Genomic DNA, 23190 nt, shown 5'->3' with positions numbered 1-23190 from the left:
GAACACAGCGGCGGCCGCGCGGCGGGTCCAGGCCGACCAGCCGCTGCGGGGAGGCCGGACCCGGCAGCCAGTCCAGCAGCTCAGTCACTGCCCCTCCGCCGCTGCCGCCGGGCGCCAGGCGCTGTCGCAGAAGACGCAGCTGCTCCGCTGCTGAGGCTGCCGCCGCCGCCTCCGCTGCAAACACAGCCGTCTTTCAGAGCCTGTGTTTCTTGCCCGGCGGCCGGCGGTACTCGACATCTGCTGCTGATGGTTCCAAGGCCTGCTCCGGGCCACTTAGGCGAGTATGTGTTCGGAGGAGGCAGGCGGCGCAAATCGTTCCAAACGCACAGGGTTTCTCTTGCGTAGTTGCATGCGGGAATATCGTGCTTGCAGCAGTGTATAAATGGCTTTCCCCTTTTTAGATATGTAGATGAATAAGTTCAAGGATTCTTTCCAATGTAAGAACTTTGAAAATCATAGCAACATAACTGGTTCAACAATCATCCCCAACAAAGAGAAATACAAAACAAGGGCATAATTGAATCAGGGATAAGGGGGAATAACAACATTTCTACTCACGACACACCACCACCCCGCGTCCTGGCGTCTCCCGCCGCTCGGTCGCACCACTCACCTCCCATGGTTGGCAAACTGGTCGGCTGTTGCGCCGGCGCCAGCGGCGGCGGCGCGCCGAACAGGTCCATGCTGGGCTGGGCGGCCGCCGGCGGGCCCAGACTCAGACCCATCAGCAGACTGGAGTTGTCCTGGGCGGCCGGCGGCGGTGCGGCGGCGGCGGCGGCCGGGGCGGGTGCGGCAGGTGCAGAGAGCGGGGCTACCGAGACACAGACGCTACTGAGGCCGGTGCCGGGTGGGCGTGAGCCGGGGGCGTGTGGGGAGGGGCGAGCGTCGCAAACAGCTGGAGACGATGTGCCAAATAATGGACATCTTATACATATATAAGTTTACATACTAAGACAAACATGATGTAAAATATATCTGAAACATCTCCAGCTTGCGTGTAACGACGCTCGCAAACACAAAACGGTAAGGCGATGCAGGCAGTCTGTTAAACAGCCGAATGCGTGAAGTTAAGCGTTACGGTGTGAAGATTACATTGGCATTGTGGGCAGTGAGCGGTCAACCACATTATCAAGTCTAATGCACGGTGGGGCAGTAACGATTGTAGGTTGAAAATGCGCCATACAATATACAGGAGCGTCAGAATGGGAAATGCAGAGGAGTAAAACACAACTTCGCAAAGAGAGAGAAAGAAACTACGATCTTTGGAGATGAAAATGTAGTTACATAACTTCACAAGGTAAAATAAACCAATAAGTATATCTACGCAAACAAAAAACAAGCAACTACCCATACTACATGAAATAAAATGTTAATCGACACAGCACCTAAAACACAGAACAAAACGAGCACTGTGAAGCAACCGCTACTGATCTACCTCCCCGGGTTTAGCTGTCCCTGGTAACTCACGCGTCATGCCTCCGAGCAGGTCGTGGCCGCCGCCTCCTCCGGGCGGGGTGAGAGCGGTGGGCGCCGTGCCCGGTGGTCGCCCCAGCGGCGGCGGCACGGGCGCCGGCGCGCTGCCGCCCCCGCCGCCGCCGCCGCCGAACGCGCTGGCAAAGTCGGCGAACCCGTCCGTGCCCGAACTGAGCAGTCGAATGAGGGAAGAGTTAGTGGCATGTCGGGTAGACGTGACGGAGTTGGGGGCCGCTGATACGTTCCTACGTTGGAATGACAGCTAAGAAAGCGTTAAAATATAAGGCAGCAATGTTTATAAGAAAGTTTCTAGTAACATAGACAAAATGTTTACGTGATTTCGTGCATGTTTAAAATTAAAATGAGCCAGAACCAGCAAATATAGAAGTGAAGGGTCTCGCTGTATCTACATACTCACGGAACGGAGACATGAGCATCGAACAAACGAACATATCAACCACGCCATAATATCCGCTCGCTTTCTCAACACCTCGACCACCGCCATCAGATGACACTGACCGCAGTTCCCCTTCCCCTCCTCCGTCCAACCAATGGACGGTCCCCAGTCCCCAATAATCCCTCCCACCGCCCTCACCCGGCGGCAGGTGGCGGAGCGGCGGCGAACTGCGAGAAGTCTGAGCCGGTGGCGGCGGCCGGCGGGTCACCGGCGCGGGGATTGAAGTCGTCGTCGCCTCCGAATAGGTCATCCACCAGCTCGGGTTTCTTGGTAGAGTCGGCCTGGGGGGAGGAGAGAGCGTGCCTATAGTGGTTTGTTTAAAAAAACGCATTTAAAAGCACTGCTGATGATAATGTCCTGATCAAACAATGTCCGACATTATCTAAGAGTATCCGCTGTATCTACACACGGGGTATTCTCACATCGATAAAAGCCACGCCACCATTGTGTGTACATAACTACGATACGATATCACTTCGCTGCCAGGGCGGGGCCGGCATGGACACTGCTCTACCGACAACCGACGGGACAGGGATGTGACGGATTGCAGAGGGGACCAGGAATATTTGGAACGAGTTTCGGATAACAATATAAAAAGTAATATTTTTTTAACTAAATACGGCAAAAGGCAACAGTCGCCTCATTAGGAACTAGCTTCAGCGGTCTTGAAAATGCTAAGGCGACGGTATGCACTGCAGTGTGCAGTCCCTACTTATACTGTTGCTACGCCGTAGTCTGCAGTGCCGTCCCTACCTTGACTGCGGCTGAGGCGGCGGCGGCCGGCCGGCCCGTGGAGAGCGGTTTGTCGCGCCGCGATTTGGAAGCCGCCGGCGACGAGTCGGTGAACTGGCGAGCGCGCACCTCCGAGTCCGAGTCATCCGGCTCTCCCAGACTGAGGGTGGGGAGTCGGAGGCATAAGTGAAGGCCCTAGATACTTTTCAGGAATCCAAACTCACAGTCGGCAGCGGTCCTTATGCGTATCATCGTATGCACAGTGAACTTAATTGAAAACAACAATGTTATGAGATTGAACACAAGCCTTTGTAACGGAGTGTCGAGCGTTTTGAACGCCAGACGCAGAAACGCAATGACGACCTACACTATTTACTCAACAACAAAACATCCATAAATTCCCCTAAGGACTACATTATGATCATATTACCACCCATATCACGGTACAGGGCCTCCAGTTTTGGAGATGGTTCAAGACCACGGAGCATAAATACAACGTCATCCGCGCCTGACTTGGCACAACTACTCCGCCATAATCCGACCGTAGACGCGCGGTCACGTCTACGGTCGTCTCCTGACCTGTTGCTGTCGGCCTCCCTCTGGTCCGAGTAGGGCTTGCTGTCGCCGTTGCTGTCCCACTCTGAGCGGCCCTTGCGCCAGTTGGGCTGGTCCCAGTCATAGGAGGAGCCTTTGCCAAAGTCTGCCGCGCAAACGGGAGGGGTGGACAGTCATAGGGAGAGTCAGATGAGATAAAGGGCGCACATGAGGTCACATCAAGCGCTGTAGCGCCAGAAATAAGACGGCAAGATGACAAAGATTCTGCGACGATTGCATCGTCTGAAAAGGCCACGCGCTAGAAATTATCTTATGCTTTGGAATTAGGATTATGACGTCCTGCGTCAATCGTGACAAGTGATTGGCGTTCATCACAAGCCGCAACGTTGACGAGAACAAAGCATGCCACTCATAGACAGAAACTAACGCTCGTGTTTAGACAATGCCAGACAGAATAGAAGGTACCGATATAAAATGAGATATCCGCTATGTCCCACCCAAGCATGCCCTGCGAGTGCGCACCAAACGGCACGGCACAATAGCAAAGAAGTATCCGACGAAGTATGCACGAACGACAGAACAGTACCATGCACAATAAGAGACGGATGATCTGTGTCACATCCCCACTTGTGTGTGCCTGGACGCGATGGACGCTTGTGTGCGCCCCAGCGGCCCCGCCCGAGCGGGTTCCGCAGTCCAGGAACACATAAGTAAGGATGTGACAATCTGTTTAATCCCGCATGCCAAGCTACATGATTTTGGTTTTTCACAAGTCTAGACCGATAAAGATGCACTAAATTATAATTTAAAAGGCGTCTTTGTACGTTTCAAGACGTACTTTTAACAGCAATTTTGATAAGTGGGAGAAAATCCTTAATAAAAACGTCTCACACGCGCTATAGTGTACGAATGTCGAAATAAATATTGCCATAAATATGTTAAACAATTATAATGGTTCAAGACAGCTGAGAGCAGTATTATAATTTATATCTTATAAACTCAAAAATGATTCGCCGCAAGTCAACCGAAAGCATACCATTCTGCAGTCCTTGCATAGTAATTCATAAAATTGGGTCAATCAGCTCTAAAGATACAATACCACTTTTATCATTCCGGCCAGTTTCTAACATGCGCAAAAACACAAGCCACAAACCAAAACGGAAGAGGAGCTAGAAAACTGCCAGACACTGCCAAAAATACATCCCAGATACCTGTTAGGGTTCAGTGCCCTCTTTCACCGACTATCTTCGATCCCCTGGAGCGGCCCTCCACCTGGCTCGTGCCACCTTCACGGTAACTCGGCAGACGGCAGTCTTGGCGTGGGGTTAGAGATGCCAATCACCGCAGAACGCACGCGGGCCCACACCACGCTCACACACTCACACAGGTAGCGGCAGGCAGACAGTGATACGTACATTCAGAACGGAATCCGGTCGACTCACTGCTCAGACCAATGTACTTGTCCTTGTTCTTTTTGGATTTTTTGCGCTCCTCGCGCAGCCGGTCGTCGTCCTGGACAAAGTCGATAAGGTCTCGCACCTTGTGCCTGCGGAAAGGGCACGGGGTGAGCGAAAACATAGCAGCTGACGCATTCAGATGTGTTGCGGGCATGGTAGACTGTTCTGAACACTTGTGTCAGTGCATAAACATGCCAACGAGCGCAAAATCGTATAGCTAACCATTGGCGACAAAAAAGATATTCAGGGTAAATCGGCGCGCGGTCAGCAGCAGCCCGACATTGACTCAGGCACACTGAACAGGTACTTTGCTGACGTGGGTGTGACCACAGCAGCCTCTGTGGCTGCCGGACTGCCGGCCGACGGTGGGGGCGCTCTGCCTGTGCGTTTGCCTAGGGTGGGGACGGGCGCGTTCAAGGTGGAGCCGGTAACACCGGACGAGCTGCGACAGACCGTGCTAGGTATGAACGGCAGCCGCGCCTGTGGACCGGACGGGATACCGATGCATTTCATCAAGAAATGTTTTGACGCAATCGCTCATGTCATCCTGTGTATTGTCAACACATGTCCTGTGACTGCTACTGTGCCCGATTCTTGGAAGCTGGCGACTATCCAACCGATATATAAGGGATCCGGCTCGACCCGCGACCCGTCTTCATTCAGGCCTATCTCACTTATCCCTTGCCTTGCAAAAATCACCGAACGAATTGTTCACAAACAACTTTCTGGCTACCTGGATTCAAACTTTCTTTTCGCCGACACACAGCACGGGTTCCGTCGATTTCATTCCACCGAAACGGCTCTTCTGGCCGTGACGGACGCTGTGATGGAGGCCATGGACCAAGGAAAAATATCTCTTTTGGTGCTCCTAGATCTAAGCAAATGCTTTGATGTGGTCAATCATGAAAAATTACTTCAAAAGCTTGCACTGTACGGAGTTGAAACGGCGTGGTTTCGAGACTATCTCGCAAATCACCAGCAGCACGTGCGTCTCGGTCCTCAAAACGTCTCAGGTCCACTCCCCAACCCCATTGGGGTCTATCAGGGGACATCTTTGGGACCACTGATGTTCAACGTGGTCTCGAACGATCTCAGCCTTTACGTAGATGGTGTCAAAATTATTCAATACGCTGATGACACTCAGCTGTTGATTTCTGGCAAGAAATCGGACCTACCCAGACTTATCCAAGAGATGGAATCTGCACTGCAGACACTCCACCAATGGTTTAGTCAAAATTACATGAAACTCAACATGGCCAAAACTCAACTTCTCGTTCTCGGCAGCACCAAAATTTTGAAAAACATGGAAAAAGTAACCCTTCGGTTAAAGGACTTCACCATCCATGAATCGGACACAGTGAGGAACTTAGGACTCGTGATGGACCGCCATCTGAATTATGATGCCCATGTGAGCAGCGTCTGCCGGAAATGTACTGGACAGTTGATAGGCCTCTGTCACGTACGTCACTCTGTACCGCGAAGTGTCCTGCCGACCCTGGTCAGCAGCCTTGTCATCTCCATCATTCGATACTGTCTGTTGATTTACGGTAGCTGTACCAAACGTAACCTGACACGACTTCAGCGAGTCATCAACTTCGGCGCGCGCGTGATATCTGGCCGGAGGAGAAGGGATCACATCAGCGACGTCATACGAGACCTTAAATGGCTCTCAGCGTCACAGCTGCACACCTACCACGCGCTATGCCTGATGAGACGTTTACTGGCCAACTCGGAGCCGCATTCACTGGCGCAGAAGTTGGTACGGAGGCACAACATCCGGCAAACCCAAACACGGCAGGACGACCATCTGGATCTACCAGTAATCAAGACGGAATACGGCAGACGCCGTTTCTTCTACAGAACTGCCGATGTTTTCAATCGTCTTCCCTCTAGAATCTCAGTCAGACGCATCGGTGCATTCAAAAGGCGTCTCCGCGCCTATCTGGCCGACGCAATGCCGTAACAATGTCCAGTGCTGACACATGTGGCGCAACGCATGCGTATGTCTGTCTTTGTAATGCGCGTGTTACTTATCATCCCTCTATGTAATATTTCGCTTATCACCTTTTATATGACTCTAGGCATGAAAAACCGGCATGATACTGGATGACCTTACGATGAATACAGAATACAGAATACAGAAAGATAAGAACCCGTCAATAGTGTGAATGAATCAGGAACATTGAAAAGGAAAACTAAATACAGCACGACATATTATCATCTCAATCACACATCGTTGGCTACATTATGTTCATCTCCTACAGCAATATTTACTATATCGTGCGCTATGCGTTACCCTTGGTAGCAGTGTTCCAAAATTTGTTGTTTTGGGTGGGAAACGACATCCAAATGAATATCATTTCACACTCTCACCTCCAATTTTGAAGAGCAATTTTCCACTCCCAATATTACGAAGAAAAAGCATTAGCGTGGATAATCGTTGTACATCTCATATTTTATCACGCATGGATAAAAATTAATGCTATCGATCTTTTCCCATCTTTCTGGGCCTCACCTTGGCCAGCAATTTTCCACTCTTATCCCCATTTTTGGAAAGCAATTTCCCCTCTGACACCCAAGCCAAAATGCAATTTTGGGACACTGCTTGGTACACCCAATAAAGCTCACGTAGCAGTCCGTGGCGACCTTCCAGCGCCCCCTAAGGCTAACCGCGGCACCATCGCTAGTCGCTACCCAAGCTCACCTGATGTTGATTCCCTGGTCCTTGCCGAACTCGTCCACAAACGTGTAGTTTTCCAGACTACGCAGGTCGTAGATGTGTTCGCGCGCAGAGGTGACCACACGCTCTGAGCCGTTCCGAATCAGGTAGTGTAGCAGCAGCAGCGACTGTGAGAGGTGAGTAGGGCGTCAGACAAAAGTCCGTGATAAGTGTGATCATGGCAGTGAACGAGTACGCAATGCATGTATGCGTGTACTGTGTACTGTACAGTGTGTCATGTATGTAGATCTATGAAAACAATTATTTATCTGAACACTTTCTAGAACAGCGGCATCCATGAGCAGCAACCCCGCAATGATGTGAAAAAAATAACTCAAACAATTAGTGTTCAGCCCATTCTTTGACAACCCTAGCGTTTTGCAAACAAAGCGGACACGACATAATAACAAACATAACACAAACGTGTTTACAGAGGGCCGGCCGTCAGTAGCCGCACATAACGCGGGCCGTGTCGTCACCGGCGAGCGGCACCTGACTGCCATGGGCCGCAGTGAGTCGGCGAAAGTGGCCGCACGGGCCCGGCCGGCGCGTGACTCACGGCCGGGCGCCGGTTTCCTGGCCGACCACAATGCGCCGCCGATAACACTCCCAATCCGGCCGGATTGATTTCAGTTGTGATATATTGTCGCACAAACTAGTGCGGGAGACTGGTATGTGGGTCCGATAGCTATCAGATGATACAGGAAATGACGTAGAAACGGGTGGTTAGGTCAATATCATAAAGTGACAGATATGGGCGTCATAGTCTAACGTAGACAGAAGTGACACCATCTTTGAGTAATCTAACTTACAAACCGGATATTTCCACGTGACTGCAAAATACTCATACCTTTATTCCAGACTAGACAACATATCGATCATCTAACACATCATGACCTATCACCCGTCCCCTCAGGCCCAGGCGGGGTCCTGCCGCGGCCGCAGCCCTACCTTTCCCCTCCCTTTATTCCCACCCCGTCCCCGCCGTTCCTCCGACCCTGACCTTGTATGTGCGGCGCCAGTTAGAGCGGTTGTCCTGCAGCATGCGTTTCCAGAGCATGCCCATAGCCTCTGGGAACTGTTCGTAGGTGAAGGTGTACTGTGCGACCTCTTGCATCTGCGGGCCTGGATGAGCCGAGACAGAGAGTCGGACAGTCAGAGACAGTCGTAAAAAAACACGGGTGGTATAAATTATGGCCAAATAACTACAGCTGGTTATCAATAGAAAGACACCCGGTGGCTCCACGCGACGCACTCCAATTACATATTTGGTAATTGGTCGGAGGAGATTAAGCCCACCTGTCCGGCCCATACGTTACCAAAAACGATCTGGACATTATAATAGCCGCCTAACAGCACGGGTAGGAGTGCTTCAGCTACCGTAATCAGCATCGGCCACAGGCAGACAATAATCCGCTCCGTGCGCCCAATCCGCCGAGCTCACTGATCGCTCTGTCATAACTCATAACAGAGCACCACAGGAACTGAGCAGTGCATCCGTTCCGTGGACGGGATCACGCAAACGCACACAGGTATAATGTCCTATACAGCACGGACACTGAACTGTTCATACACCCGCCCCGATGATGGATATATCGGAAAAATACAGGGTTTATAAAGAACCACTGCCAAAAATAACGATGAAAATTCTCAAAATAGCAACTGAATAGTAACCATTAAATGGAACGTGAATTACTAAGTCTGTTAATCATTGATCAGTCCCATCACACAGCCAGTTCCAATTCAGTTCATTTGACCCACAGCACCGCGATTGCGTGCAGCCGCTAAACATTCCAACAGTCACCGAGCCCCTCCCCTCCCCTCGACCATCGGTCGAGCCTCACCGGTGGGTCCCCAGGCCTCGTCGTTGGTCGCCTCGCGCACTTTGGACTCCACCTCCGTGTAGTTCATCACCATGTTGGTGCTGAAAACGGACGGGGACGGACGTTAATATGTTGTCGGTGTGTTGGTGCTGAAAACGGGCGGGGACGGATGTCAGTGTCAGCAGACGGGACGGAGTGAGACGGGCACCGCCCCGGCGGAGTGCCGGCGGCAGCACTCGGGTATATTGCGGTCCCTCGGCGGCACGGCTAATGCCCGCCCGGATCAGCCGAGACGGAGCGGTGTAACAATACAAACATTCCCGGGCGGCTCACCCGCAGGCATTTGGGAGACGGGGAAAAGGTCAACAATGTCATTATCTCAATGTGCTGTGGCAGGTCTTTCTAGAGAACTTCCGTAACGATGCTTAAGATGGGTCTGATAAGAGCTGGCTTTGATATTCAAATAAGCGTAAAACACGTTGGCGGGCGACTGAAACCTAGCCTGCTTGGGATGATGCACAGCACCAAACTATTATCGGGAGTATATCAACTATCAAGTGCATCCGTCCGTACAATGTGCTGCGCCACGCGGCAAAAAATTGCATAGTGCATACTCAACACCGCGTAATACTGAAGGAATGATAAACAAGGACCCGAAGTGTGTTTACGACCAACGTGGATATAAACGAAGCGCACTGGTCGTAGTCCCGCCGGCTGGCTGACTGAAATGGCACCTCATGGAGTAAATACCAGCAGTGTCAAAGTCCCGACATGGCTTTTAATTTTACTTCATAATCACATCAGTTTATAACGCTGGAAAACCGGTAGCGACCTAGAGAAGCCTTATGCCGAATCCTTCGTCTTGTTGGTGGCGTCTGGGCGCCCCCAGCGCGTCACGAATCGATCCACCGCCGAATGAAGCAGTACGTCTGCTCTGCAGACAGGAGTCCTATCGGGTGAGCTGGCAAACATATCCACGACGTGCCGCAACAGTCGCTCAGCAAGAGAAAACCAGGGCTATCCAGACAACAGTCTTCCACACCTGACCAACAGGCGGTCGCGACGACCTCGACATCATTGGGTATTCGCATGGTGACAACCTAACGCCCAGCATCGCTACCAAGGCCCTCCACATCATGCAGAAGAGGCGGAGCGAAAAAGTTACGTTGAGGCCCTCAGTGTAATAATGTTCAACAGGACGTCGTGCCACGTATTCAGCATAACTCAGATAACAACACGTGACTGCATGCAACACCTTTCACGGCGCTCACGTGACCGCACCGTCGGCCGGTGGCCCGCCGGACGCTCGTCCCTGACCCGGTGACCTACACGGTGGAGAGCGGGCTCGCCAGTGTCGGTCCCGTCTGTCGGCCGATCTGAATGGTATGGCGCCGTCACTTTGAGAGGGCTGAGTTGGTGACGAGTGCAAAAAAAAGGTGCGAAACAGCGAGAGAACGCGACGAAAAGCCACATGCCGCAAAAAAGTACACGCTCAACGTAGCGAATATCAACGGTAGCGAACTTTTATCAAACCAGGTATTTGACTTTGATCAGCTGATGCATAACCGATGAAGCTATGCACCAGCTAATCGCATCCAACGAATGCACGCTGACGACGGAGGGGAATCAGATTCACGGCGCCTGAGAAGTGAACTAGAGATCGGATTACCATCCAACACCGAAATCTGTTAGTCAATATGGAGGGAATCACTTGGAAATTTGGTTCGGCGAATCCATCTCTATCACTGACTCCTCCCTGGCACAAGACAGTACTGCTGAGGACTTGATACGACATGGGTACTGGGTCGATAGCAACTACCGGCAATGCAGCTGGGACTGGGTAATTCCCAGCGTGGACGGGCTCCTGCCAGACGTGACTGGAAATTCCGCAATCAGCGAGCGGCCGCAGCCCCGAGCGGCGGACCCAATGGGCGAGACGGCGGCGATGCAGGATACATACCTTCAGGCAGCACAAAACCCAGTGCCAATGTTAGCGTAACGACATTCTTACGCGGTGGTAGCAATGAATTACGCAAATATTCGCAATAAATGAATCAATAAATTATAATAATCCGGCGTCCGAGGAGAATGTCCATTGGTACTACAAGAGCGGGACCCTTGGAAGTTGGAATAAAGACCTAGCAAGGTTGAAATGAGCAGATAGGCGATCCCCCCAATGATAACACTCAGTAAGGAAAGGTAGCGAGCTCAAATGCTCTCTTTTTTTTAACGAAACAACTGTGTTGTGACAGAGTGAAAACTGAAAAGGACCCTCTTTAGCGATGAGAATCCGTTTCGACATTTCAAGTATACAAACTGCTGGGATGCTTGATGAGCCAAAGAGTGTTGAGAACCTGGCCTTCGGAAGCCCGGAGGACTTACCCCGCGTTCGATGTCTCCCGGACGGCAAAGATTCTATGCCGTCCGGGCCCGAAATGGCGTTCGATGTCGCACGGACGGCAAAGATTCTACGTGACGTCACGTAGAATCTTCGTCGTCCGCGCAGAATCTTTTGAGCGTACTACGGTGGGCAGAGAGGCAATGATGGCGCGTATTTCAAAAGCAGCGCAGCAGCTGTTTGCAGAAGTTGTTGACATTTGTGCGCGGTCTCTATGGAAACGTAAACTTGGGCCTTTTTCGAAACCGACGCACATTGTATAAGTGGCGCACAAAATGGCCGATCTCGTCGTCCGCCTGTGTGCTTCATCGAACGCAAAATAGAATATTCTGCGTAGAATGTTCTTCGTCCGAGGAGACATCGAACGCGGCCTTAGGCGTGGGTTTTCCGCCCAAAACTGATGGGGGAGGGGGGGGGGCACCGTGCCCAATCACAGTCTGAGCCAGCTGCTAGTGATGCCACTGAATGTATCCGTCAATGTCGATAGTCACTTATGTACTATCCTGGAGAAGTCTGCATCCGCCTTTGACTGGATGGATACAACTGGCACTGTCTCGAGTGGATAAGCATTTTTACGTGGGATTGGCTCATCTGTTAGACAAACCTCAGAAATGACATCAGAAGCATCTGCTTAACTTCTGGGGGAGGACATGTGGCCAGAACAGCCTGGAGAACTAAACTCGACGTTGCATCAATGTATGCTATAAACTGTCAAGAAATTTCCAATGCTGAATGGTTGGCTGAAAAAAGTAGGTATATTAGGAACAATTTTCGCCTATATTTTAAGCAGTGTAACTAAAATACTAAGCTACATACTCAATGGTCAGCTCATAAACAACAATAGACGACCTGCAGTCCATAAAAAAGTGATCCAGTGCAACTTTTACACACACACCAAACTCTTTGGCAGCACCCCTCCCCCCCCCCCATTATGTACCCAATGTTGATGCTAACAGTTGAAAGCAGAAAATGAGCGGCTGAATGGATTTATCAATTGATAAGGTTATGACTAGGTTAATGGATTTTACTGCTTGAAGGTGATCAACAGTTATCTTACAAAATGCTGTAATCATCAGTTAACATCAACAGTAGGTTCAAGTATCCAGGAGCTAGAAGTATACTTAATTATAAGCAAATTCTCACTATAAGTTTACAACAGCTAATTAGTTCCTTTAAGTGCAATTTTCAAGCAAGGGCAAGAAGCATTAACAAGGAACCAGAGTTCATGAGTGAGAGAAGGAAGAAATGTCTCTGAAGCTCAAAGCTTAGATAGATTATCCTCTTTCAACATGAATGAACAGCAAGCATTAACCAAACCAAGCTGTCTAGTGTCTATTGGCATTTGTAATTTAACTAATGTAACTTAATGCAAGTGGTGTTAATAACTACCAATAATTTAGTGTCATATGTAATAACTACCAATCATTTACTAATCATTAACTATTGAATATCGTAGAAGAATAACCTTATCTACTATACTATTTGTAGAATGAAACTCTGTATGTATGTGTTTCTGTCTGTTTGCACCGTGCAGAGGGGTGCTTTGACGCCGTGCGCAGGTCAAACGGTGCGTTGGATGGGGCTGAAATTTGCACACGGTGTTGATGACGTCACGCGCACGTGCAGTGGCGTGTTTCGAGTCCCGGGGGGTGGATGGTTCGCACGTGGCACGCGCTGGAAAAAGGCGCTTTTTCTCCAAATTTTGCTCGGCTCTCAAGCTTGCTTCAAGGCATCGGCAGCCGGGTTCAATCGCCTTTGACAATGAAATGCATGACGATCGGCGGCGGGTGCCTCTCATTTGCAGATTGGCCAAGTTATTTATTTTGATAAACAGAGGCCAATGGGCCAATGAAGGTGTTGATTTTCGGTAAATAAAGACAGTTTTCAATGCGCTTAACCGAATGCACCGCGTTTGCCGCAGTGCGCCACATTTGTCCACATGCGCTATTTTTGCCGCAAATCGCACAACTTTGTCAAACATGGTCCGATAAACGTGCAATTCGGTGGAAGGATGCATGGCAAAACGACAGGAATAAATGCACCACTTTTATCGCAGTGCGCCACATTTGTCATGACCCAGTGGTAGTGGTAGGTGTAGTGGTAGTGGTAGTGGTAGTGGTAGTGGTAGTAGTATTGGTAGGGGTAGTGGTAGGGGTAGTGGTAGGGGTAGTGGTAGGGGCATTAGTAGTGGTAGGGGTAGTAGTAGGGGAAGTAGTAGTGGTAGGGGTAGTAGTAGGGGTAGTGGTAGTAGTAGTGGTAGGGGTAGGGATAGGGGTAGTGGTAGGGGTAGTGGTAGGGGTAGTGGTAGGGGTAGTGGTAGGGGTAGTGGTAGGAGTAGTGGTAGGGGTAGCGGTAGGTGTAGTGGTAGGGGTAGTAGTAGGGGTAGTGGTAGTGGTAGTAGTAGGGGTAGTGGTAGGGGTAGGGGTAGTGGTAGGGGTAGTGTTGGGGGTAGTGGTAGGGGTAGTGGTAGTGGTAGTGGTAGTGGTAGGGGTAGTGGTAGGAGTAGTGGTATGGGTAGAATGAGTAGAAGTGTGGCACAGGCCGATCCAATGTGACGTGGTGACCTATACGACCTGGCCTGACCGAAGGTGACCTGGACTGACCCAGTGTGACCAGGGATGACCGACTTGACCTGACTTGACCCCGTATGACCCAAATTTTATCAAACTAAGCCATCAGAATATTCCTTTATATATCTGCTTCCAGACGGCTCATCGGTATGAATCAAACACCATTCGAAAGCAAACTGGCTGCTGCGTATTTTATGGCTACGCCGCGAAGCAAGTGGCGCAGCCGCTTGTCTACTATACTATTTGAGGAAGGCGTAGTTTCTGTCTATTACGAAGGTCGCGACATGGTGCTACGTAGCGCGGGTTACAGGTCACACCGTTGCACCTACCGCGCTGAAATTTGCGCAAGTTATAGAACAAGGATGGACAACGTGCCTTTGAGCGGTCTCGGCTCGATCGGATCGATAGCGAGCGCGTGGCGCGTGCCCAAAAAGTGCAAATTCGCGTCATAGACTTTACATGTATAAATCGGCTGGCAAAAACGGGCGAAAATGGCTAAATTTGCCCGACACGGGTCCGTTCCCCGTGCAATATCTCGGTAGCCGTGCGCCCGATCGGCACGGGGAAAACAGCATCGTGTAGAGAATCGAACGGGCAATCGAATAGTGTGCGGTGCAGGGGTGGCACGCGCCACGTGCAAGTGTGAGGGCAATTTCATTTCAAAAAGTGCCATTTTAGACGTATTTTGGATTTTATTTTATTTTCCCGTGACCATCAGACTGAGAGAGTTGAAACAACGTCAATTGCCAAGAGAAATGTACCGCCTCTCATGGAAAAATTGTGGACAGCTAATTGATCAAAAACAATGTGGAAAAATCGCTGAATTAAAATGGTATTTGTCCACAATGTGCCACTAAAAAGATACACGGGATTTGCTGCTTAACCTGATACGCTTGACAATTGAAAATGCTATCATTAGAAAGAGCATTCAATTCTCTCCAAGATCCAATCATCACGTTTGCATGACAAGCAACAGTATTCTTAAAAATATAAATGTTTTAAACCTCTGCAAAACGATTTTTAGCGAAAATTATCTACGCCTTTCATTTGTCTTAAAACTACGCACCTCAATTATAAAGCACATTTGACAGATTCTGAAGTGGAAAGCATGCTTATCAGACACGGGCACCTCGATGCGGTGGATATTTTTTCCACAAACCAAAACGTTTAGCCGTCAAAAAGCAATCGACCGAAATGGATAGATAACCCAACCGACACAAGAACAACCGAACACCCGCCGATCGAAAATATCCCTTTTCGCGTTGCGGAGCACGCGGGTCACCCTAGTGCTCACTATCTTTAAACAAACCAAAAAATTAGCCTAAAATCAATGAATATATTTCGGAAACGTTCCTTCTTCAGTTCAAAAAGTTAACTATACAAGCCAAAGAAATGTACCACCAAAAAATACCAATACCAAATGTACCAATATGTACCAAATGTACCAAAAAATGTACATTTTTTTTGGTTTGTTTAAAGATAGTGAGCATAAGGTTATTCTTCTACGATATTCAATAATGCTGCTCATTTTAGTGCTGCTCATTTTAGTACTTCGACATCTTATTACATTAACTATTGAATATTAATTCCTAAGAATGCACCATCTATGCACAGAAACTAACGACAGAACAAACAAGGTATCTGCAAATATACCTTGTTATTGGGGGACACTGATGTATAAAATAAGACTTCAACATATTCAAACTGTTCAGCAAAGTGTGAGAGGTGCCAGAAGCATCAAATGATAAATATAAAATATGAACCAGATCAAATCAAGCAGTCCAGTTGTAAAAAGTACTATACCACTACTAGTAAAACTGAGAAGTTAAGTTTCAATCTAGAACAAATATAAGAAAAGTGACTAGTAAGCAGCTTCCATGGTAAATCTGGAAGCTCCTTTTGCTGACATGAGGATGGGGATTAGGAAAACCAGCTTATGTTACATTTGTCACCAGGCTTTGCAATATTTTTCACCTTACTGATCCTTTTAAACAATGCTTAACACATTCCAGCCTTAACCAGCAAATAATATGCTTCACAACACTTCTGAATTATAAAACAATGTAACAGCACAACCAACAACCAAAAGTTATAAAAGCAAACAACTGGTGACAGGTCAGTACCTACTTATCTATATCCAATTAAATGTTATATCCTAAATTCATACCAGTTCACATCAGTTACACATAAATCTTAACAATATTTAGGCAAGCATATCTCACTGGCAACCCACAGCCCTGTTTCAGTGCATGACACTACCATGTACCTTCTCAGTTTCTAAGGAAATGAAAAAGCAAAGATGGCTAATTCTGCTTAGGTAGGTATGTTTCCATGGAAGCTGAGTCAGTTGGGGAAACTACGAGGCGAACGTCAAAAAATGGATTGGTCAATAAATGGACTTTTGATGACCATATATGGGCATAAATGCAGCCCCCGCTACTAAGGGTGAAAAACGGTATAACAAGCCGGTACTTGCGGTATTGCGTCCACTTATTGGAGAGAAAAGGCTTCCATTTTTCACTAGGAATTGGTGTGATTTGATGAAATTCGGCGAATTGACTCGAAAATGGCGATAGGAAAACGGCTTTTCTGCAGGTTCTGGGCGTCGCAATCAGCTGGCCATTCAATAAATGGATTGGTTTTATGAAAGAAAATTGTTTTAAGATTTAATTTAATTACAATGAACAAAAATATTTAGTTCTAAAATAATAACTTAACTATAATTAGAAAAACCATAAACAAAATAATAAAAATAATGACATTTTTAAACCACGGTACTGCTTACATTTTTTGGCGCGTCTGTTTCAATCCGCCATATTTGCCAATCACGGTTTGACCTTGCGTTGTAACTCTGCGATTTAGAGCCGCCAGTTAATTATGCACCGGGTGAGTGTAGGCCTTGTGTGGTTAAAAAACATTCTTATGCCTTATTTTTTCATTTGAATGCTAAAATTCATTGAAAAGATGAAGTTGTCTGATTTTATGACCATATATGGTCATCGCCCCGCCCACTCCAGCCGCTGATTGGCTAATCCAATTTTTGTTTGGCTCCTCGTAGTTTCCCCAACTGGAGTGCCAATGTCTGGCAGCATCTGGAGCAGCATGACATGAAACAGGGCCAGTAGAGCCAAGGTCTCTGTTCAAGACCTAGTCCTGAACATGACAGCACATTGCATATGGATATTGATATGCAACTGAAATTGACGACTGGCCGGCCTTCCAGGCGTTGCAGCTCTAAATGGTGCGAGATCATGCACCAAGTGACACGACAATGCATGCATTTCATATAAAAAATCATACTTACACTTTATCTGCAATTTCACGAACTTTCCACATGATCGCAGATCAATAGAATCTTCTCCAACTGTAAAATTGTGGGTTCAGATTTGGAATGGCCAATGTCTGACCATGAACACGCCGGCTGTTTTGGCTCACCAAAGGCAATCAACGTGATTCATTGAATTAAGCAAAATTTGACTATTTTCAATTTGCAGGAATATAGCTATCAGAGATCATATGGAAAATGAAAAATTAGATAAACCTCACAAATCACGGTATATATCAGAGAAAGGAATATTACGAAAGCGCTAATGCATCTTCTGTGTGGGTGCTTCCAACACCACAGGGAAGAGTTTCTGGTAAACTGACATCATCACATAATTTTTTAGGCAAATTACTGAAATTACTGTCATGTTTTGTTACTTTTTTATCCAAATTAAAAACGTCTTACAAATCTGCGCCAGAGTCATGCAAACAAGATAATTCATTCGTTGAGAAACATTATTAAAAATGGTAATTTTGCTATGACGTAATATTTGTGATAGAATTTTCCGTGAATAAATAGAGCCAACCTTGACTTGGTGGTGGCCTTTGAAGTAAAAGTGGATCTAGGAAGGGAATTCTCTGTTCTCTGCTGCTGTTCTCTGCTGTTCTGATAGCAGTCAAAGTGCAAACAAGTGGTTGAAAACTCGTTTTGTATTTTTTTTATGATTATTTGTAGGTTTTTGAATGATTTTTTCCTTTTTCGGCAGTGGTTGGCGAATGTCATTGAGTAAAGTTTTCAACAAACCGGGGGAAAACTTCATTTGGTAGCAAATGGTTTTGCGAAATAAACGCGTCTGCTACGTTTTGCTGACGCACAAAAAAAATGAATCATGAATGATGTTTATTGGCGCCTTCAACCCCGTTGCTTCAACCTGTAAGAATCTTGGCTTCAACCTGCCTGTTGTTAATCAACCTAAGGTTCATTTTCTATTTGTCCTCATTAGCCCATATAGTCCTTACTCCTCACAGCCCTCATGGCTCATAGGGTATCTGGTGTCATCATAACTTGAAACTTGAATTGTCTGGAGGGCTGTTCACGGGCCATTGATGTGTGTGGTGTGGCCGCACACAAGATATAAGCTATTACCCTAATAATGGTAAGCTCTGTCTGCTGCCTCCATACGCCATCCTTCAGCCGGTGGACGGATACAGCACACAGACTGCCATGGATCTAGCCCATAGGGATTGTTAATCTACACAGCCTGGGATATCTTACCAACTACCATCCCCTATACCCATGTCTGCTGCACATACTGCACACACCACACCCATTAATTTGCAGCGCCATTGAACAGCCCTCATGGTGGTGCAATTCTATAGAGCCTTGGTGCAACCCTTGGCATCAATCTAGCCTAGAAGTGTTTGTGTTGTTCTCTATATCATATATGTATTTTAATAGTTTCTGAAAGTTGAGGAAAATGAAAAAATCAACAGACACCAGCACCTCACCTACTGACCTAGTTATTCTGAAACATAACCTGAATGCCCTTCATCTATATTTGCATTTAAAACATCAAATGTAATACCTATTTTTATTTACTCAGTGAAAATGAATATAAATGCCTCTCTCACTATCTCCCACTCTCTTACACTGTTCTCTCTCCTCTTTTTCACTCTATCCTCTAACAATCTTTCATTGCCCTCTTCCCTTGTATTCCCATCTCTATCTCATTCTCTTTTCTTTATCATTCACCACTCTTGTGACAGCTTCACTATTCTGATTCTCTCTCTCTCTCTCTCTCTCTCTCTCTCTCTCTCTCTCTCTCTCTCTCTCTCTCTCTCTCTCTCTCTCTCTCTCTCTCTCTCTCTCTCTCTCTCTCTCTCTCTCTCTCTCTCTCTCTCTCCCTCTCCCTCTCCCTCTCCCTCTCCCTCTCCCTCTCCCTCTCCCTCTCCCTCTCCCTCTCCCTCTCCCTCTCCCTCTCCCTCTCCCTCTCCCTCTCCCTCTCCCTCTCCCTCTCTCTCCTCTCTCTCCCTCTCCCTCTCCCTCTCCCTCTCCCTCTCCCTCTCCCTTTCCCTCTCCCTTTCCCTTTCTCTCTCTCTCTCCCTCCTCTCTCTCTCTTTCTCTCTCTCCCATGGTTTCTTTCCCTTGTGTCCCTCTCTTGTCTCTCTCCTCTCTAACCCTCTTCTCTCCATGTTTCCCTTTGCTCTTTCTCTATCTTTGCTCTCCTCTCTCCCCTCTGAAGATGACTAAGTTCTCTGTTGAGTATGATTTTTGATGCACCTATGTTTTACCAGGCTGCACAGCTCATGTGAAGTAGGTATTTAAGTAACTTTCTCAGGACCATCACTAAGTAGCAATGGTTGTGACCATTGGCTTTGAGGGTTCAGCAAACAAGATTGGAATTGGAATTATTAGAGATGGTGAAGTGCTGTCCAACCCACGCCGCACCTACATCACACCTCCTGGTGAAGGTAGGTATGTTTCTGGTCATTAGAAATGTGTATATTTGACTCATTTGTCATCACTGCTTGTGTGTTACTTAACCATTCTGGCTTGTATTGAATATTTTGTAGAACACATGACATGTTTGAATACTTGATAAGACAAAGGTGCAGTGGATAAGTAATCTTTATTAGATGGTTGCTTGATGGGCTTTGTGACTTGATTGTTGACATTGACTGATGATCTGTGTCAGGGTTTCAGCCAAGTGCCACTGCCAGGCACCACCAGGCCCATGTACTTGATGTTCTGCAGGAGGCTTTGGACATAGCCAAGGTATCTCTCAGTTAGATATATTTCTGCCTAATTAAAATCAGTGTCTCGTCTGTGGCATTATGCATGGCTTGTTTGAATCTGTTCAGGTGATAACATACACCTGCTAACTTTTCACCATACAGCTCTTCCTCTAGCCAGCATCACGTCCCTCTGATCAGGCCACCCCCTCACTCCCGCTCCCTCCACAGATCACCCCTGACCAGATAGACGCCGTGTGCTACACCAAAGGTCCCGGCATGGGCGCGCCACTGGTGTCAGTGGCAGTGGTGGCGCGCACAGTGGCGCAGCTCTGGCAGAAACCCATCATCGGCGTCAACCACTGTATCGGCCACATCGAGATGGCACGGCTCATCACCGGCGCAGACGACCCGACCGTGCTGTACGTCAGCGGCGGTAACACCCAGGTGCGGATGGTGCCGCCGGGACGGGCTCTGGATCCTCGTTTGCGGGTCTCGGCAGTGTGCAACGGAGGGTGGGTATGAGTGCGATGGAGATTAAATGAGGCATAGAATAAAGCATGGTTTTGCGTCTTCGGCGGCTGATTTGGGCAAACCGTGATGCTTTTGAGGTAGGTAGGCGAACCATTTCCTTTTCATGAAATATATCGAAACAAATTGCAACAAATGTTTCTGCTTGAAATATGTCAATGTGAAGGTCTATCCTGATTCCTGACCGACCCCTCCTGTGTCCCTGTATGTACAGGTGATCGCCTACTCGGAGCGCAGGTACCAGATTTTCGGTGAGACAATCGACATGGCCATCGGCAACTGCTTCGACCGGCTGGCCAGGCTGTTGAAACTCTCCAACGATCCCAGTCCCGGCTACAACATCGAACAAATGGCCAAACGGTGCGTTACTCGTGAACTTTTGAAGAGCCATGGGAGTTTCGAGCGAATTACCGCGCGAGCGTCTGTAAGCACGCCGCTGTTTTGCACTGTTACGTGTGAAAGCAGGTATCTGGCATTTTATTTTCTTAAGTGTAGGTTTTCTGCGACAAAGTGTATCCCAATGCTTGTTTTTCGGGCTCAACGATGTTTTTATTTTTCGTTCTACCTTCATGCTCAATCGTTCGTCAATCAATATTTCCTTGTCTTTGAGATTTATGTCCTTTGAAACTTGAAAGACATATTTCTTCTGAATTAGTTCCCTGCTCTATTTACTCTGACCACCACATCTTGCTCCCCAGGGGTCAGCGCCTAGTGCGGTTTCCGTACGTTGTTAAGGGCATGGACGTGTCGTTCAGTGGGATGTTGTCGTTTATCGAGGAGCGGTTAGACAAGTGGCTGGCCGGCGAGTACACCCCAGAGGACATCTGCTTCTCGCTGCAGGAGACCGCCTTCGCCATGCTGGTGGAGACCACAGGTGGGTCTAACCTGCCGTGTTTGTCGCCATGATTGGATCTGGGCTCTTGGTCCGTTCAAGATCCGTAATTTATCATGTAAATTACTGAAAGCATGGTTGGCGAATCGTTGAAGGCTTTCTATCTGGTCCAAAATCGCTGACTAAAAAATAGAAATATGTAGAATAATTTTAGAGTGAGTGGTCCCGGTGCCCTTCGTTTGTTACCCATCGATCTGATCTGACTCCCCATGTTCGGCAGAGCGTGCCATGGCGCACACGGGCAGCCAGGAGGCGCTGATCTCTGACCGCTACTTCTGTTCTACAGAGCGTGCCATGGCGCACATGGGTAGCCAGGAGGCGCTGATCTCTGACCGCTACTTGATACTTCTGTTTGGCAGAGCGTGCCATGGCGCACACGGGCAGCCAGGAGGTGCTGATCTGTGGCGGCGTCGGCTGCAACCTGCGTCTCCAGGAGATGATGCGGATTATGTGTGAGGAGCGCGGCGCCAAGGTGTTCGCCACTGACGAACGGTGAGGGCTCGAGAGGACGAACGGTGAGGGTTTGCCGCGGACGAATGGTTCGTGCCCTCTGATAACAATGCCCACTCGGGGGGAAACAAGCTTGAAGAGTGTATGGTTACCGGCTGGAGCGTGGTTAAAGTGGACACAGCGAGAGAAGAGATCGTTCGCTGGAAAATTGTTGGCTTTCTTACCGATTCTGAAATAAGCCATGACTAGATTGGTCACGAATGTAGACTTTACTTCACACACTGATGGTATCGCGTTACCTTAGACAGTCTGTCGCCCACTAGCGCCCTCTGGTCACTAAACCACCGCCAACAGAATACCCCCACGACGAGTTCCGACACCTGTCCCGTTTTCACCAGGTTCTGTATCGACAACGGTGCCATGATCGCTCAGGCCGGCTACGTCATGTTCAAGTCCGGCGTCACCACTCCTCTGGAGGACACCTTCTGTACTCAGAGGTGAGAGCTCGGGCGTTTCGGACGGGAAGTGGAGATCTTTGAGATGAAAATGTGGGTGAGATAACACAGGAATTATTCACTCGTTATGTGGCCCGTAAGCTGATTGATGGCAGCCTCGCGAATTCCCTACGATCTTATTCATTTGTTTTGATTCGTTCACGTTTCCTGTCGTTTTCTTTGATTGAGGAATTTGCTACGGTATTCGGTATGAAGAGGTCCATGGAAACAATGACCAGCATTTTGAAACGTTTAAGTGTAACTATGCAACTTCAATTCTACTCTGCCGGAGTAATAGCTTAGGACGTTGGACTCGACACAGCCAAACCCTGATTCAGGGCTTACAGCCCCTCCTCGACTGGTGAATTGTCTGACTCTAGTTAACCTCGTCGCCCCTCCCCACACCCCTCTCGCCGCCAGGTATCGAACAGACGCCGTCGAGGTGACATGGAGAGACCCGTAGTCACGCTGTTCAGTGTTCTGCTGACAGCAGCCTCATCAGACCATCGTACGACCCGGCCTGAAACTGCCCAGTCGGGTCACCTGTTATCACACCGCAATACACATGTGAGTCATACGGTGGTGTTTGTGTTCGAAGTTGTGGCATCGCCTAGGTCTGGCGACGTTATTGAGGTTATAGAG

General features: G+C 48.4%; 2 protein-coding genes across 14 annotated transcripts; one reads left to right on the top strand and one right to left on the bottom strand.

Annotated features, from left to right (window-relative positions):
* Nucleotides 1-37: 37 nt before the first annotated feature.
* Nucleotides 38-17807, bottom strand: LOC122377107 (clathrin interactor 1-like; the record flags this gene model as incomplete). Its single annotated transcript, XM_043357075.1, has 11 exons — nucleotides 17489-17807; nucleotides 9238-9317; nucleotides 8397-8518; nucleotides 7379-7521; nucleotides 4660-4763; nucleotides 3242-3362; nucleotides 2684-2822; nucleotides 2069-2211; nucleotides 1468-1643; nucleotides 614-811; nucleotides 38-174 (listed from the first exon to the last, which is right to left on the bottom strand). Coding segments are annotated over exons 1-11 (1395 nt in total), but the record flags the coding sequence as incomplete, so codon positions are not given.
* On the top strand, nucleotides 12028-23125 carry LOC122377104 (probable tRNA N6-adenosine threonylcarbamoyltransferase). 13 transcript variants are annotated; one of them, XM_043357060.1, is made up of 9 exons: nucleotides 12028-12363; nucleotides 19744-19920; nucleotides 20145-20224; nucleotides 20413-20628; nucleotides 20927-21072; nucleotides 21411-21586; nucleotides 21964-22096; nucleotides 22453-22551; nucleotides 22969-23125. In XM_043357060.1, exons 2-9 carry the CDS (start codon nucleotides 19806-19808, stop codon nucleotides 23009-23011), a joined length of 1008 nt encoding a protein of 335 aa, XP_043212995.1. In that variant the 5' UTR covers nucleotides 12028-12363; nucleotides 19744-19805; the 3' UTR covers nucleotides 23012-23125. The 13 variants fall into 13 exon arrangements, with proteins under 13 accessions (XP_043212995.1, XP_043213002.1, XP_043212998.1 ...); XM_043357067.1 differs by having other exon boundaries at nucleotides 12100-12165; XM_043357063.1 differs by lacking the exon at nucleotides 12028-12363 and adding an exon at nucleotides 18321-18382.
* Nucleotides 23126-23190: the final 65 nt, after the last annotated feature.

Source organism: Amphibalanus amphitrite, unplaced genomic scaffold, assembly GCF_019059575.1.
Source record: "Amphibalanus amphitrite isolate SeventyFive unplaced genomic scaffold, NRLGWU_Aamphi_draft 002518F_arrow, whole genome shotgun sequence".
NCBI classification, from domain to species: Eukaryota; Metazoa; Arthropoda; class Thecostraca; order Balanomorpha; family Balanidae; genus Amphibalanus; species Amphibalanus amphitrite.
Note: the sequence above shows the minus strand (reverse complement) of the source record. Positions and strands in the feature narration are given on the sequence as shown.

Excerpts from the sequence above, each read along its gene's own strand:
- LOC122377104 (XM_043357060.1), top strand. The coding sequence starts at position 19,806 with ATGGTTGTGACCATTGGCTTTGAGGGTTCAGCAAACAAGATTGGAATT. Across the intron at positions 22,097-22,452 it reads GTGTTCGCCACTGACGAACG|GTTCTGTATCGACAACGGTG; the intron begins GTGAGGGCTCGA and ends CGTTTTCACCAG. Across the intron at positions 22,552-22,968 it reads GACACCTTCTGTACTCAGAG|GTATCGAACAGACGCCGTCG; the intron begins GTGAGAGCTCGG and ends TCTCGCCGCCAG.